The sequence below is a fragment of the Ursus americanus genome, chromosome 18 (assembly GCF_024610735.1).
Source record: "Ursus americanus isolate L20-20 chromosome 18, mUrsAme1.1.p, whole genome shotgun sequence".
Lineage (NCBI taxonomy): Eukaryota > Metazoa > Chordata > Mammalia > Carnivora > Ursidae > Ursus > Ursus americanus.
In genome coordinates, this window is record NC_142144.1 from 2,298,951 (window position 1) to 2,315,636 (window position 16,686).

Below are 16,686 nucleotides of genomic sequence, written 5' to 3' on the forward strand. Positions count from 1 at the left end.
CTCTAAGAAATTTTGTAAGAACATGAAAGTGTGCACCGGTCTCCCCCTCCTACAAGCTTTGCTTGCAAGCTCGTCCTGCCGAGGCAGGAGAGCCGTCCTGCTCACAGGGGACGTCCAGCTAAAGAGGTTCTAATTAAGGTCCAGGCCTCCCCCTGCCCGCCCCTCCTTTCCTGTCATACAGTTCAGGGTATCCCTGAGCTCCCTGGCAGAAGGACGCGGAGGGCCCAGCAGTAACCAGGAAGCAGGAAAGGATTTGGGGTGGGGAGGGTTTGAGGCAGGACCCATGTCCTCCTCGACAGGCACAGCCCGTGAGTTGGCCCGGGCCCCGCGGGTGAGCAAGGTCCTTTGTGTCCGAGGCCTGGGGACCCAGGTCCCAGAGAGAGCCAGCCGCTGACCTCTTGGACCCACCACAGCCCCACTGAGTCAGCCGGCCAGGGGGGCCTGGTTTACCTCCTCTGACTGCTCGGCAGCTTCTCCACGGGTGCCCCCACCCCATCTCCGGTGGGTGCCTGTCCCAGACCCCGTCCAGATGTACCCTTGGAGGAGACCCCCACGGCGGAGTGAGGTGGGGTTCCGGCGATGCGGTCTCGGCTTCGGATTCACCCCAGGGGGTGCAGAGCCCCAGGCTTGTCCTCTGGCTTCTGGGGGGTGGGGGTCGGGGACCCGATGGAGGACGTGCCCCAGACGGGGCCTCTCGGGAGAGCCCCACCCGGACTCTGGGAAACATCCCCAGGGCTCTGGAGAGCCTCATTGTCTTTAAAACCTCAGAAATGACAAGCGAAGCGAAGATATCTCCTAATATCTTTATTGTTCCTTCAATAACCGGACGGTACAAAGTTCCCTCGTTTTGGCTTCAAACTGTGCTCCCCACGCAGTCTTCCCTCGGAACCGTTCCTTCCCCAGCAGAAACAGTTTCCCTAGATAAGCCCTTCCTACCCGCGGGTACGTTACTCAGGTAATTTAACAACAAGAAGAGTAATTCCTTTATTATCAACATGAACTTGATTACCTCTTTCTAAGGGTGAACACTGAAATTTTCTTTTTCTTTTTAGAAACAAAAACCATCCACTTACTAAGTCCAAACTACAGCACGGCATTTACAACACCCAGCGCATAAACGGAACACAGAGCTACCACCTCAAGGAAACGACAGACAGACGCGGCACGATATATCTACGGGGGACGCGAGCTCAGACAAGTGGGTGTGGCCGCCGCCGGCAGGCGCCGCACACGGGTCCGTGGGGCCGCGGGGCCTCCGCGCAGCTCAGCTAAGACACAACACGCGGTCGAGAGACAGCAGCTGTGATGGGATGAGTTACACTCGCGGAGCGCGGCCGGCCCGCGGGCCCTCGATGGAACACGCAGGCACGCCCACCGGAGCTGAGCGCGATCTGGGGGAAATGTCCATGCGACCTAACAGTGGTTGTTCTCGGGCGAGAACGGGCCAACAGTCGTTGCCTTACTTCTGTAGGTTATTTGACCAGAAAGGGGGCCGGGCAGGGGGCGGCGGGGCGGGGGAGAGGGGACCAGGGATCCCTGGACTGCAGTTCCAGCTGCAAAGACGGGGGGGGGGGGGGGATGTGTCTCTTCCCAAGTGTGTCGCCCTCTCGCTCGAACCAGAGGCGCACAGAGGTGAGGCCACCGCGCGGTGCTGGAGCCCACGCCGCTGCCGAGGTCTCAAAATTAGCATGATTAGTATCGGGAGGTTGTTTCCGCGGCCGCTCCACAGGCGTGTCCGCGTGGGGGAGGCCTGGCCCCCGGGCTTTGCGGCGGGGACCCCTACAACTCGTCGGACCGGATGACGTGGAAGAGGGTGACGTTGTAGAGGACCTGGTGGCCGTTGTTCCAAGCGTACAGGGCGCGGTCCTTGGGGTTGTAGTCCAGCATGGAGATGTGGGAGTACTTGTTCTGGAAGGGGATGTCGATGTACTCGTAGGTCGAGGCGTTGGTCTGGTACGCGTAGTGGACCTTGGTGCCCCCCGAGTAGCCGTTGGTGACGTAGAGAGTCCCGCAGATGATGAAGGCCTCGCCGGCACTGCGCTTGGGGTAGCTGGTGTTCCAGGTGTGCAGGACCTGCAGGGACACGGGGTCCAGCTTGCTGATGACGATGTTGCCGGCGTTCTGGTTGGTGGCGTAGACGGCCCACAGCCCGTTCTCGTCCACCATGAGGTCGATGTCCGAGTGGCCGCCCCAGGCGTAGTGGTACATGTTGTTGTAGCCGGCGTAGTCCAGGCTGCGTGTCTTGAGGATGGTCTCCGTCTTCAGGTCGAACCGGATGACGATGTGGCTTTGGAACTTGTTGAAGTAGATGGAGCCGTTGTACACCACCTGCCCCGTGCCGGACCAGGGGTGCGGGAGGCGGTGCGACGTGAAATTGTCCGTGGTCATGAAGTCGGTCATGGACTTGTACTCGCGGACAAAGCGGTTGTTGTGGTAGCCGTCCATGTACCAGACCTGCGGGGGTGGTGGGGGGGAGAGGGCACACCCGTTAGTGGCTCTGGGGGTGCAGGCGGGGCTCCCCCACGGGACTCAGCAGCGGCCCGGCACCTCGAGACGGAGCCGAGAGAACCAGGGGAGGACGATGAAGACCAGGCAATGTCACTTCATGTCCTTCCCCCAAACTCACAGGGTACGCGTCAAAGCCAACAGGACTGTCTCCGCTGGGAAAGAAGGCCCGGTGAAGACAAAGGATGGGGAGGCACTCTCTGGGAAGGGGGTCTGGGGACTGGCAGCCCACAAGCTTGGGCTGCAGCCACCCCGCAGGTCGGGGACATGGGTGGCGACAGAACCGCCCCCCGCCCCTCTGCTCAGGCTGCGTCCAGGCTGTGGGTTCACTACGCCTCCCTGGCCAGGAACACAGCAGGTGCTCCCACTTATATGGGGAAGGAAGGAACTCCATCAGAGCACGAACGCCTAAGCCAGCAAGACGACACTGGACGAGGAGAACATTCGCAGGCGCAGGTGGCTCCTGTGGCGTGGGGACCCATCACCAAGGTAGGGCACCAGGAAGGGCAACCTCCCGCGTGCAAGGGGCCACCGGACGTCGGTCTTCTCGTCCCGCCAGGCTGCCACAGCGGCCCGGACTGAGGCGCCCTGTCTGCCAGGCAGGAGAGCATTAACAGGGCACTTGGGGCACTTCACGTGGAATCACGGTCACACCCACCCCCCGGGCTGCTTCTCCAAGAAGCACGAGGGCTTCGTGCAAGGCCCCGAGGGTCACAAGCCACCAAGGGAGCAAACCCAGTGCTGGCTCACGTTTGGGGTTACAGAGGAAGAGATTTCCGATTATTGCTTAAATGCTAGTTGACGCGAAACTGTCTAGACTTTGTACAAAACGCTTTAGTCATTTTCAACCAATATGGGAGCAAATTAGAAAGCAATGCAGTTACACGAAGAGGTCTGCCCGGCTAGCGCCGTCCCCAGTGCATCTGTCTGGCAGCAGGACAGCTGCTTTACCCGTCAAGGCTCTGCCGGCTGCAGGAGAGATTAAGGATGCGGGCCTTTCAGACACGGCATTACACACGCATTAAAAATTTAGAAAAAATCCTAACCTTGTTCCTGAGGCTCCTATTCAGATGCTCAGAGGCAGGTGCGCTTTTTGTTTTTAATGAGATTAAAAAAAAAAAAAACCTGGGTCTCGTTTGAGGCTTTTACTACCCTTAGCCTCCGCAGACCAGCCCCCCGCGATATGGGTCTCGGATTAGAACGGGCAGGTGCTGGGCTGCCAGGGGTTCCGGAGGCCATGATCACGCTGCCGAGGACTGGCCCTCCTGCCTCCCCTTGGCTCTCTCCTGAGACAGGGAGCTCAGTGCTTCTTCCAAGACCGGCTCAAACAACATTCCCCCCTTCGAACCCTCTCCTGACCCAGGCCCGCTGAAGCCGCCTCTCTCCCGCTCTCAGCACGGACGTGTTCCTGAACGTGCACAAATGTCTCCGCCCCCATGAGCGGGCCTGTAACACCAGGACCCCAGGGTCCAGTGCCTCCCCCCGTGTGCAGAGATGGGTGAAATGGGCACCAAATTGCTCAAGATTTGTAAACTGCCTCTTCCCGGAAATTAGCAAATCGGACGCAGGGCACGATGCTTTTGGAAAATGCAATTTAGGCCGGGAGATGCTTTTGGAAAATGCAATTTAGGCCGGGAGGGAAAGCCAGCCCAGGACACTAAATGTTTAAGACCAGCTCTTGGCCTGGTGGCCGTAAGACACCAATGAAAAGCCCCTCTGCAGAAAGAAGGCACAGCATCGCAGCCCTGAAGGGCCCTGAGATAAGGTGCCCCTTCCCTTACAGTGGGCACCGCTCTGGGTTCACTGTGATCTCCGGATCGGAATGCCTTTCTCTCCCCTCCCATCCAAGTCCCAAGACTCACAGAGAATCCCATCACCCCCAGAAGGCCTCCCCCGACTCTCCAGCCTCGCCCAGAACCCCCATATCTGAACTCCTAGAGCCTGGAACCTGGCTGCCCTCTGAGCCCCCGGGCACGCTCACTTCCCAGAACAATTGCATCAGACTCCAGGGACAGAGCCACACGTGTGTTGGTTAAAGTTTCAGGTGATTCCAATGTGCAGGCAAGGCAGGACCCTCTGGCTTGGAGCCTGAGCCGTCTTGCTATGGTCTGTGCCACCTTGCCCTCTGTTATGCCGTCAGCTCCCTATTCGCCCCCATGCCTGGTGCCGCCTGATTGAACCTTCCAGAACTGCGATCCAGACCATCATTCCTCTGTAAACCTGACTCCTCAGCTCCAGGCTCTTCCCTGCAGCATCCGGCCGCCTTTGCACCTGCCAGGCCAAGTCCCTAGCTCTCAGACACCTCTGGTCTGGTGCTCTGTGCCCCGCACCTGCCGCTCCCACCGTGCTGTCCCCCTCTCCACTGATCATGCCCACCTCCTGAAGGGCATTTCCTACACCCCCTCTACGCCCAGACAGGGAGGTCTCAATTTTGTAGTGGGGTGACTGTGGCCCCCCAAAAGATATGTCCACATCCAGGAACCTGTAAATGTGACCTTATTTGGAAAAGAGAGCTTTGCAAATGTCATTCAGGATCTCAAGATAGATTAGCGTGGGCCCTAAATCCAATGAGTGGTGTCTTAAGAAGAGGAGAGACGTAGACACAGAGGGGCTGATGCGAGCTGGCCTGGGACGTCTACAGCCGAAGCCAGCCAATAGGAGGGAAGGTGTGGACTCCAGACAGAGTCAGGGAGGAAGGTCTCCTGCATGGGGGGGGGGGGCACAGCCTGGCATCAGGGTGAGAGCTTTGGAGCCCCAGCACCATCAGAAGCACGTGGGCCAGTCACCACCGAGAGAAGGCAGCTTCCAGACATGGTGGAAGAACACCAGAGTCCAGCGGAGAGCCTGGCACACAGCTGGTGCTTAATAAAGGAGTCAAGTAAGGAAGGGCGCAAACGCATCCTGAGCTAACCTTGTTCTAGCAGCTCAGAGCAAAGGCGTCGGGAGGCAGTGAGCCATGCCCGCCCCTCTGCAGCCCCCAGACGGGCCCCCACCAGGGACCCCCGTGCAGCGCTCCCTGCTCCCCAGCCTCTGGCCACGTGCCTCTGACCACACCCCCGTGGCAGCCTGCCCCGAAGCTGACATGGATTCTTGTTTCCCTTTGGAACAAGTTACTGTTTTCCTGCATGTGTGACCAAAATGGGAGGGGAGAATGAAAAGGATCCAAACAAAACAGCTGTCCTCCAGATCAGTGGCAGGGCCCAGGGACGCGCCCCTCAGCGGCTGGGGGTGGAGGGGGCTGTGCTGAGCACGTGGCTCCGAATGGCCCAAACCACACAGGTGTGGGGCAGAGCTGCCCGGCGTCCCACCAGCCAGCTCGGCTCCCCCCTCCCCTAGCCAGCAGCCCCCCAAGGAGGCCTCTTCCTGCCGCCCTCTCTCTGCGCACTCCGTCCATCCCCGGGGCCTCCTTTTCTGGAGGGCGACCCAGTCATCAGGCAGAAACAGGTGTCCCATTATCGGCAGCATCTCCTACCCCTCCACAGCTTTGCGAACCAACACCCTCCCCGTTTGGGGCAAACAGCTGGGCTTCCAGGAGCCCCGATACTTGGGATCTGAGAAGGGATCTTTTGAGCAGTGCTCTTTACAACAAAGGAAAATGATATCACTGCAGGGGCCAGAGGCATGCGTGTGGTGTTGGACGCGGGCGCGAGCCCCCAGACCCCGGTGTGTGGGGCGTGTGTGGTGGGCAGACTGCAGGCAGGAGAGGGGGACTGGGCCGTCTCAGGGCGCCTGCTGTAGACGCTTGTTACTGAAACCACGGACCGGCCTTTCCCAGGACCGTGGGCTCGAGACCGCACCGGGGTTTTCTCATCAAACAGCTGGGGTGAGGGTGACCTCCACACCAGCAGGTCGCTGAGGGTCGCTGGATGCCCAACCAGGACAGGCACGCAGAACGCTCCCCAAGGGCCCGGCACGCGTGTCACGGTGCTACCGCGGAGCCTCTCATACTAAGGGATCTCCGTGCACGCAGAGGGCTCAGCTGTGCCGGCGCGGAGCCCTGCCGTCTCACCGTCACCAAACCCGGAACAGAGCTGGGGTTCGCCGCGGGGAATGAGGCCAGGAGACCGATCGGCATTACAGCCCCTTAGACTGTCAGAGAACTTGCAAGCACCAGCTAACTGTTCCGACTCAACCCAGAAAATAAAACAGAAACCACCCTCCAAACACCTGTCTGCACTTGCACCCCGGGTCTGCGGTCCGGGACGGACTCTCCAGAATCCTCCGCAGCCCAGGCTGGTGTGAGCCGCTCCGGGGCCGGGGGACAGGGGTTGCATAGACAGGTGCCCCATGGTCCCCGCCCCATGCCCACCTTCCCCAGGAGGAAGTGCGGTGCCACCTCACTTCCGAAACACAAGAGATGCTGCCTGCATCCTGGGGCCAGCAGGTGTGGCAGTGGGGGAAGGGAGCCGTGGAGACCAGAAATCTCCGGGGAGAGGAGCCACCCTTTCCTTCCCATTAAGAGTCCTCCAGACAAGGCCTAGAAGCCCCTCTCTCAATCCTGCCTGAAGGAAGAGCAGAGATTTTCTTAAAAAGTGGTCAGTTTCTGAACGTCCTGCCAGCCCCTGAAAGCAGGGGCAGGTGGGAGTGGCCCCAGACTTCTGGCTTGTTCACGCCCTGGAGCGTAGCCAGCAAGCGGGCGCATGGCCAGAGGACGCATGCCCAGATGGTGCCCCTCGTCCCCTGAGAGCCGCAGGGGAGTCTGCCTCTGGCGGAGGCTCCAAGCACCACCGAACAGCCTTACCCGGGCGTCCCCGCGCTCAGCCGGCCGGCCCTCAGCCCCAAACCCCCAATGGGGCTCGCGAGACACAACCCAGGCCCTGCTTTTCTCTCCTTTTCTGAGTTTTTACCCAGGCGGGTAATGCCTGGGAGAAAAAGAACCCAGCCTCTTCCTTAAATCGGAAAGGAACATGCATTTCCATCAGCCTTGAATAACAAATGAAACACCAATGAGATGCCCTTGAACTAAGGCCTGAGAGGAGCTCCACCTGGGGCAGGGGTGGGGCTGGGAGTGTCTGGGAGCTCCCCTCCCCTGCCCTCCAGCTGGAAAGGCAGAGTGGAGCCCGGGGTGGGGGGGGAGGGGGGCTTTGCGGGGCTCCACCTGCTCTGACGACCCCACCATCGGTCCCCTACTGGACCCCACCCCTGTGGTCTGCGACTCCGGGGGAGCACAGGGACCTCAGCCAGGACCAGAGTCCTTCCCCAAAGCCGCCGGGGAACAAACCCCCAGGAGCGCCCAGCGGGGCTCCAGCCACAACTGCTGGCGTGGTTTTCCACGTAGGTGGGCACACGGGCACTGGAGTGAGAGACATTCAGGGGACGGCCCCATGGGGGACCGCGGCACCCCCAGACCCAGGCCTGGCGGAAGAGGCACTTACCCGGTTATCACCTTCTGGAGCCAGAGGGTCTGTCATCCAGGACCCGAACCTTGAGCCCGAGGTCTTGACGGTCACGGGGTCACTGATGCCCGTCAGCTTGCCACAAGCTGGAAGACAGGGCACAGAGCAGAAGGTGAGCTCCTGGTCCGACCCTGACCACCCACTGCAGGAGGACGTGGGTCCCCTCTGCCCCTTTCAGTCAGGGTGCCACTCTTCCTGGTGACACCCCTAGCCCCAAAGGCCGGAGAAGCTCCCCATCCGCCCCCAAACAGAGCCCCCGAGGCCAGGGAGCACAGGGAGAGGGAGGAACAGCTCCCCTACCTCCCTGCCTCACTCCCCGTGTCCCAAGGGGCTCGGGGGTGGAGGTGCCACGGCAGGACATGCAGGGCACTGGCCTCGTCAAGATACGGTTTTGTCCTCTGGGCAGCGGGCACGGCGGCGGGAGAGAGGGCATCGCAAGGCCCCACGTGGTGGGACTCCCCACAGGACTCCGTGCACAGCACCACCTGGCTCCTTTGGGACGAGCTCACTGCTCCGCACCCCTCGGCCAGTTAGAACCAGACGAGGGGAGAGAACCTCCCGCAGGGGGAGACATTCCCTTCTGCCTGGGGCGGGGGCCCCCCCCTGCGGCCAGAGAGCTGGGACTCCGGAGGCACGGACAGAGCGGGGCAGCGGGACGGATGGGGCTGCAGATGTGGCCTCAGTGCCACCCGTCTCATGGAGGGACGCCGGGAGGGAGGGACCCAGAGCCACCCCAGCACCCGCACAGCGGAGGCGGGGACCCAGCGCCTTCCCACAGCCCCGTGGGCCTGCCGGGCTGCACCTGACGTCCCAGCAGAGACTCCGCGGCCACTTGGGTCTTCCAGATTAAAGGAATCCCAGCCAGCCCGGAGGGCAAGGCGTTGCTGGGCCCTAGGAGCCCGCACACGCACACAGTGCAGTCAGCAAGGTCCCAAGGAGATCTGGGTGCTTTCAGAAGATTGTCAGTGACTTAACCCAGGGACACGGTTTAGCCGGGATAATCCTGCAGAACTGAGAGCGGGCCGGGCCTCAGAAGATGGTCTCTCTAAGAAATGGAAGTGGGGTGAGTTTCTGCATTAGAACCATGCAGGACTGCGAAGACCAACCCCTGACACCCCAGCCCAGCGCCTGGAGTCCTGTTTCTTCGTGCTGGCGGGAGCGCAGAGAGCGCGGGGAGGGATGTTAGCCGCCTGCAGGCAGGAACGGGGGTGCTGGCACCCACACCCCCATCAGTGGCACCGCCCTGCTCATGGCTGGCGCCGCCTTGCCTTGGGTCCACACCTATTTCTACCAGCCTATCCCTTCCCCTTTCCGGATTTCCTGTCTGTTCCTCTTTCGGGAGTAATCCTGTGCTCTCCCACGTAAATACTGTCCCCTCACAGCCCGGCTTCCTGGCAGGAGTCATTGCTTGTGGGGCTGGTGGTGGATGGGCAGGTGGGCCGCGTCTCTGCTAAGAACCAGAGCAAGTTTGCTGGGCCCCATGCACACGTCCCCCATCTGTGGGAGGACAAGGGGGATGGGAGAAAGATCCAAGGTTTGCCAGTGTCTACAGGGACTGGAAGAAAAAGGGGGTGCTCAAGGCTGGTGTCCCCCTGCACTCTCTGGTTCCTACGACCTAGGGGCTCTGGGCTGCCCCTGGGAGACAGCAGCTTCTCTGGACTGGGTGGGAATTGGGAGACAGTGACAGGGGCCACCTCCAGCCGCCAGAGCCTCCCCACCACTGAGCCAGGGGACAGTGGTCCTGCCGGCGCCCGGAAGGAGGAGTCATCACCCCCAAGGGTGTCCTGACTCGGGGAGCCCGGCGGGCCTGTGGGTTTTCCATCCAGTGTGCTGCTGACTCACACCGAGGCTCTGGCCAAGTCTGCGCAGCCACGGCCCCCTGTGCTGGATGACCTCCCGAAGGAGACCAGATGTCTGTCCTCCACATCACACCCAGCGGGCGGAGATGGCGGGCCCGCGCCCCAGCCCGGCACAGACGCCTGGCCCTTCCCGCCTCCACGCCTTTGCTCAGGCTGCTTCTGCACCTGGAGTGTCCTCCCCCAGCCCTCTCACCTGTCCTCTACGGCTTTGCCCAAACCCAGGCCTCTACCTGAGACCTCTGCCTTCGGAACCCCGCCCACCTTGTCCTCCCCAACTCAAGCCAGTGACCACACATTTCCTGGGGCCTCAGACCCCAGTGTCCAGGTCTTGCAGCCCCAGGCCACAAGCTTGTTGCACTCCCTGGCTGGTCCCCCAAGGCTCTGCCACGGAACAATCCATGAATGAGTGAGTGAATCATCTCTCAGGTACTTGGAGGTAAAATGATTCATCTCTCAGAAAACCCTCAAGATGTCCTTCGCCGTGTGCCCCAGCAGAGGGGACGGGAGGTGAAGCAGGGTCACCCTTCTCTGAGTGTGGTACAGTCTGCCTTTTCTGTAAGCCCAGAGGGCAGCTGCGGGGGCTGAGGAAGTGGGGAGCTTCTAGAAGGGTGTCTGGCGTGAACGCGGCAACCGCTACCATGACTGTGGATTCAGATCAAGGATGTGGAGAAAAGTCGGGGTCAGGGCTGCCTCAGACCACCGCACTGCGTCCTGCCCACGGTGGGCCTTCGGGCCTGGGGCAGAGTTGGGGAGCCGGCCACTGCAGGAAGCAGGGTGCAGGTCAGGTCTGATCTGGAGGGGAAGGGTCAGCAGTAGCACCAACACCCGCCCTCCCCGGGCTGAGCTCTCCGTTCCCCTCACCCTCGTGCACCCTGGCTCTGGGGACCCCCAGGAGGAGCCTTGAAATCACTGGTCAGAGCTTGCGGAGAAGGGTCTGCCTGGCCTGGGAGCCCTGCTCTTCCTAATACGGGCTGCAGCCTCTCGTCTCCAGGGCTGACCGGGCAGGAGGCTGCCCCCCCTCCTTGAGTCAGGGAGTTATTTTTGGTTCTCTGTCCAGACTGGTTCTGCCAAGACCTCGGGAGCTGACAGGATCTAAAAAAGCCCCATGGCAGAGCCTCACGGAGGAGTCTTGGCACATTCAGTTCAGGAAAGTGTCCCTCTCTGTCACGAGGGCTCAGGATGCTCGTGGCGGGGGGGGGGGGGGGGGGGGAGGCTCGGGAAGCCGCCCTGCGCAGGTGCAGCTCAGAGGAGGCGGAGCTCCGGGGCCAGAGCGCCCAGCTGGGAGCGTCCGGCCGGCCTCGCCCTCCAGAGCCCAGGCCAGAGCCCGGGGTGGGTGTCAGGAGGGAAGACACCTTGCAAAGCCAGGAGCCTGGACAAAGCAGTGAAATCATTTGCCTGCCGCTATTCCCAGAAGGAATCTCCACTTCTGGACAACAGCTGGGACAGTCTCCACAGGGAGCCTTGAGCAGGCCCGGGGTGACATGCCCACCAAGGAACCAGGCCAGAGACCAGAGTGAGGGGCCGAGAGCCCCGTAGCAGACAGGCTGGGCCCCCAGTTTTGGTCCCCCTTGGTCCCAGCTTTTATCCCTCGTGAACTGGGAACGGTTTGCAAAGCTGGGAGCTGGGGCAGACACGTCCTCGTAGGTGGAATAATGTGAGGACCGGGCAGACCCAGAGCCTAGGAGGGTCACTCATCACCCCTCCGCACATGGGCAGGGTAGGGAAGGGCATGTGCCAGGAGACCTCTCACCAGGCCCAGTCCTGAGCACTTCCTGGAAGGACTCCAGAAGGGGAAGCCTGCCCTGCCAGGATCCCACTCGGGTCAAGACACGAACAGCACTTCAGATGTGGGTTGGTTTCTTTCCTGTCGGGTCTCCTGCAGGCGGAGGCATCCTAGACTTAGCTCTCAATCCTCCACTGAACGCAAAACCTGCTCATGCTATCTTCAATACCACCCTTGCCCCTCCAGGTCCCTGGGAGCAGGTCAGGACCAACCTGTCTGCCTTCCTGAACCTGCTACATCTCAAGGGCTAGAGAACAGGAAGGAGGCTTCCGACTTGCCTCCCCAGCAGAGAGAGCCCAGGATGTGGTGCCAAGGGGAAGCACCATGCCCTGACATCCCACACTGGCGAAGACCGTTATCAATGTGGACCCTGGGCTGGTGGGGCCGCTGACCCTGAAGCCCATGGGCTTCATTCACGTGTGTTCTCGGTGGAACAAGAAGACCCCCAGAAATTCTGATACTAAGGTTCTGGGTGTCTGAACACTTCCTTCCCTCTGGGGAAAGCCCTAAAACTCAGCTCTTCTCCCTGCCCCCATCTTACAGACAGGAACATTGAGGCCTGAAGCTAACAGGCACATGAGATGCTCAGGACACATCAATGTGTGAACAGCATTCTGCATTGGATCCTGAGTCCTGGCTCAGTTGGTCTAGCTGCTGGGTCATCTGACTGTGTGGGCTCCCCGGGGGGGGACAGTGAAGTCTCCAGCCCCAGCCTGGGGGCAGGGTCGCCGGCAGCTCTGGCGCTCCCCTGTCTGGGAACAAGGGGAGCTCTGGGGAGTGGTCAGAAGCTGCCTCTCTTGCAGAGGATGCCCAGAGATGCTGAGCCCCACCTCCAGTTTCAGAAACAGAGTTTCAGAGTCGTTTCTGGCTGGGCCTCTGGGAAAAACATACAATCCCATTGAGAGAGCAATCTTTACAAATAGAAACAGAAAACAAATGGAAGCTTGTTTTTCTCTGTGTACGTTTTGTGGTCAGAAATTACCAGCCATGTCGACTTAAAGAGAAGGTGGCCATAAGGAGCGACCCGATGGAGAGCACTCTGGGGGCAGCTGCAGTGTCTACACTGGGGAGGTAACGAGGACGGACCCACACTGAGACTTCAGACCAAGGAGCCAAGGCACCAAGGGGCTGGGGCCGGGAGTGGGGAGCTACTGCCTCCGGGACAGCTGTGGGAGAATGGGGGGCCCCCACAGTGCAGGGGGCGGGCTCCTCGGCTCTATGCTCACCAGCACCTCCCAGCGGGACAGCAGGCTGCTAAGACAGTGCCCATTTGCAAGCCTGAAATAAAAACCATACCAACCAGCCACAGGATAGGAATGCGGTCCTGCAGTTACTGAGCTCGAATGGAAACCTAGGGAGCGGGAGGAGCCACTACTCAATCTATCATCTGCTATTTATCTACGCCACACCTCGCACCTACCTGTCTGTTCATTCACCTACCAACTGTGTCTGTCTGTCTGCCCGCCTACCTGCCTACCTGTCGCTTACCACCTGCCTGCCCTCCCACCACCCACTCTGCCGGGCATAGTGTGAGCCGTGATATGAGGTGTCCCCGGACTCACAGGGTGATCCCAGGGCACGGGGACTCCGACACCTTCATTGTACAGGTAAACAGGTGGCTGCCACTTGAGACAGTCAGTGCCCGGGGAGAGTCACACGGCTGCAGAGTGATACCTAGCTACCGCCTGCCACAGACAGGGGGCTCTCACCCGTTGGTGTTCACATAAATCACCCAGGTGTGGGTTAAATGCCGATCCCTGGGCCCCCCGCAGCCTCCGATTCCATGGGTCTATCTACAAGTCAAGGTGTTTCTGAGGAAAGAAACACAGAGGCGAGACCACACAGCTGCTTCCCGATGGGAAAGAACACAGCCCCTGGGAGTCATCCTCTCTCTTTACTCCCAGATCAACCATCTCAGTGGCCCAAGGGTAACCGCGTGGAAGCCCCAAGATCCTAAGCTGAAAGGAAGATTCATACAGCTTCTAAAAATAGGCCAGGTGCAGATGGGAAGGCTGCTCGTCCCAAGAGGGGCGTTGTCCCCTGGGAGAGGCCTATGGCTTCCCGCTGTTTGTAACTTTCCATTCTGAAATCCATCTCGCTCCTTGATCCCCTACTTGGAAAGCATGGAGGTCCCATCTCAGGTTCTCACTGGTATACACAGTCTGCATCCCAGGGATGGGATAAAATAACCAAGAATCCCCTGCCCCTGGATTCTCCAGATGCTCAGACCCCTGGACGGGGGCGTTTGGAGAGGTGGTCAGCGTGGGCTAATTCTGGGTAGAAACCCCGACCTGTGCCCGACGGAAATTATTATATAACCCGTAGTCATCAATACAGACCCATAATCGTGAACATTCTAAACATCACACGAACCCTGGAGTGTCAGAACGGGGAAGCACTGTGGAGACTGCCCAGCCCTGACCCCTCCTGGGGCTGCCCCAGGTCCCCCAGCCCCTGACACACCAGGACTGGAGCACTGTGAAGTGACTGGAAAAACGCAGTAGACAATCCCTCATGGGACACGGCAGAAGTGCCCACATTAAACCAGATTAAACTCCCAATGCCTCTCGCCATCCTTCCTGGGCCTGGGGGACTTTCGAGTGTTTGCCTTTGCTGGGAGGTCTCGAACGGTGTTCGAAATAATCTGGCCGTGCAGACCTGCTCAAATAGGAGGGCTGGCCGACTACTTCCTTGCCCTTTCGATGTTCTCTCGCTTTCGTCCCATGATGCCAGGGATTTTTAAAAGATTGCTACTTTGGGATGTTGTAAGCTTATAAGAAGGCATTTGGGGTATGTGTGGAGGGTGTGGGGAGGGCATCAAGTTAGAATATCAGATAAAACCTAAGAAAACTTCTTCATAAACCAAAATTACCCTAAAAATTACCCTCAAGTACACTAAGTATACAGTATGAACATGAACAACTGTGGTGTCAAAAAATATTTGGTGAGAAGAGCCAGCTAATCTTCACAGGAAAACCCAAGAATGAACTGGAAATTAGAAACGTGCCAGAAGAATGGGCGCAGACACCAGCAAGTCACGATTTGTGAGAGCAAGGAAGAGGGAGGTTGATAAGGTGAGCAGGGATTCAAGCACGAGCCAGAATCCGGAGGGGTCCCCCCATGGCAGGGGACCCCCCAGATCTGGTGCCCCCCAGAAAGCAACAACGGGGTTGAGGAGCCCGTGCACTCAGGGGCTCCCTCCATCCAGGCCGTTAGGACGGACTGACGCCTTTTCTCGCTGTGAATGGCAAGTCGTCTATGGTGGTGTGACCGAATTTTCTTTTCTCTTTTATTCAAACTACGCATGATTTGCTATCTCGGGAGTTTCGTTAGCCTTTGTTCCCAACCTGGAGAGAATATGAGATGTATGTTTCAGCCCTATGAAACGCGTGTCCTAAACTCACCCATCACACACGCAGACACACCCACTCACGTGTGCGCGCACACACACATTCTTCAGATGGTATGTGGCATCTAGTACCTTTTCCGGATGTGCGACTTCATGGGGTCTGTGCGCTGGCCTTTGCACAGGGTCGGACAGTGCGCTAGGGGGAGGGCCGCCGCCTCGGTTCGCTCCTACGCTCTACCCAGGAGCCCTAATGCAGCCGCGGCCTCCCTGAAGCCAGGCGGGCGCTGTCCGCTTCAGCACCGCTCCCTAAGCCTGTGCGTGAGCGGAGGTGGGCGGAGCAGCGCCACGCCCCCGCAGGGTTCTGGTCCTACCTAGTTTTTGCATGCATGCACGGAGCCTTTCTTCAAGATTGGACACTCTGCTCTGAAGTTCATCGTAGTCATAGGCGCCAATCTCCTCTTGCAGCTCGTTAAGCACTGACGTCAGATTCTGGACCTCCTCCTTAAACTGCAATACCAATTTGGCATCGGCCTTGTACTCTTCCAACACAGGAATCAAAGGCCTAAGTTCATCCATTTTCGCTTTTATCGCCTGCAAGGTTAAAATAAGCTGGGTTCAGTGCTCTGCGTGCAAAAACTTGCAACACCCTGCCTTGGCCTGGCTTCTCCCCGGGTGAGGGAGTGTGTGCACACTCCTGTTGCATTTATAGGTTTATGTATTCTGGCCCAAAAGAGTTAGAAGAGCATATTAAACAGTCTTCAGAACACCAACATATTTGGGAAAGGTCTTTATTGTCAGTTTAGAATGCAACATCTTAAGGTTACATGCTTTTAGTCACACACACAAAGTTTCTTTTCTTTTTTTTTTTTTTTCTTTTTCAAAAAATGCATTGACAAGGGTTCAAACTATCCATGGAATGCATCTACCGTCGCATGCAAAAGAGGATCCTGGTTGTGTTCAAGGTTCCTTAGTGATATGGTGCTAAGTATTGGAAAATAATAGTAAAAATGCATGGTGCAAAAGCTCTCTGACCCTCTTTCATGGTTACATGGGAGTGGACTGCTTCTTCAATCACTGCAGCACTGAAAAAACGCTTTTAAGTTAGCCCTGCAAGCAAGAAAACGAAATACCGTTGAAGAACTACCTCACTAGCCTGCCTTCAACAGACAGCCATTCACAGACAAATATTCTCATGGTCACTTAAAAAAAAAAATCACACTCCATTGTTAGATTTAGTCCAAACCAACTGCCTTCACAGTTACAGAGATTCCCTCACCATTCCTGGTGGAATTCTTAATGCAATTCAAGCATGGTCAAAGGCAAGGGGTTGCAAGTCCTCCCCTGGGGCCATATTGCCCCGCAGATTGGAACTGGGAGAGATGCCTGTCTGGACAGCGCTTGCAAAGATAAGCGCGCTCATGGCAGCTAAAGACACCCCCGTCTTCAGAGGACTCGGACCCTAGCATGGCGCAGGGAATGCTGGCCTTTCAGGGAGAGACACAAACTCTTTTTGGTCAGGTGGGTCAAAACCTCTCTCTCCGAGATAATTCACGACGACGTTGTCAGGAGCAAGGACAACATAGTCACCTGCCTCCGACGTAAGCAATCGGCTCACTGCTCCTCGAGAGGATCAGGCCTGCTATTATTTTATTTATAATACAGATTTATTACTTCGTTAGCCTGCCGTTTCGTCTGCATAATGTATCGCTTTTAAAAGTGGATTACTTCTTGCTTCATGCAGGGAGCACATCAAAGAAAACATTAGCATAAAAAGGACAGGAAGACAGAGCATCA

At 58.5% G+C, this 16,686-nt stretch overlaps 1 protein-coding gene across 3 annotated transcripts in view; it reads right to left on the reverse strand.

Annotated features, from left to right (window-relative positions):
• Nucleotides 1-789: 789 nt before the first annotated feature.
• Nucleotides 790-16,686, reverse strand: part of OLFM1 (olfactomedin 1) — a 36,777-nt gene continuing 20,880 nt past the window's right edge. For all 3 annotated transcript variants that reach the window (XM_045813700.2, XM_045813699.2, XM_087869213.1), the window contains exons 4-6: nt 15,264-15,483; nt 7,881-7,987; nt 790-2,454 (exon numbers count right to left, since the gene is read on the reverse strand). In XM_045813700.2, coding sequence (XP_045669656.2) covers nt 1,780-2,454; nt 7,881-7,987; nt 15,264-15,483 — 1,002 coding nt within the window. In that variant the 3' untranslated portion in view covers nt 790-1,779. The remainder of the gene's footprint in view (nt 2,455-7,880; nt 7,988-15,263; nt 15,484-16,686) is intronic.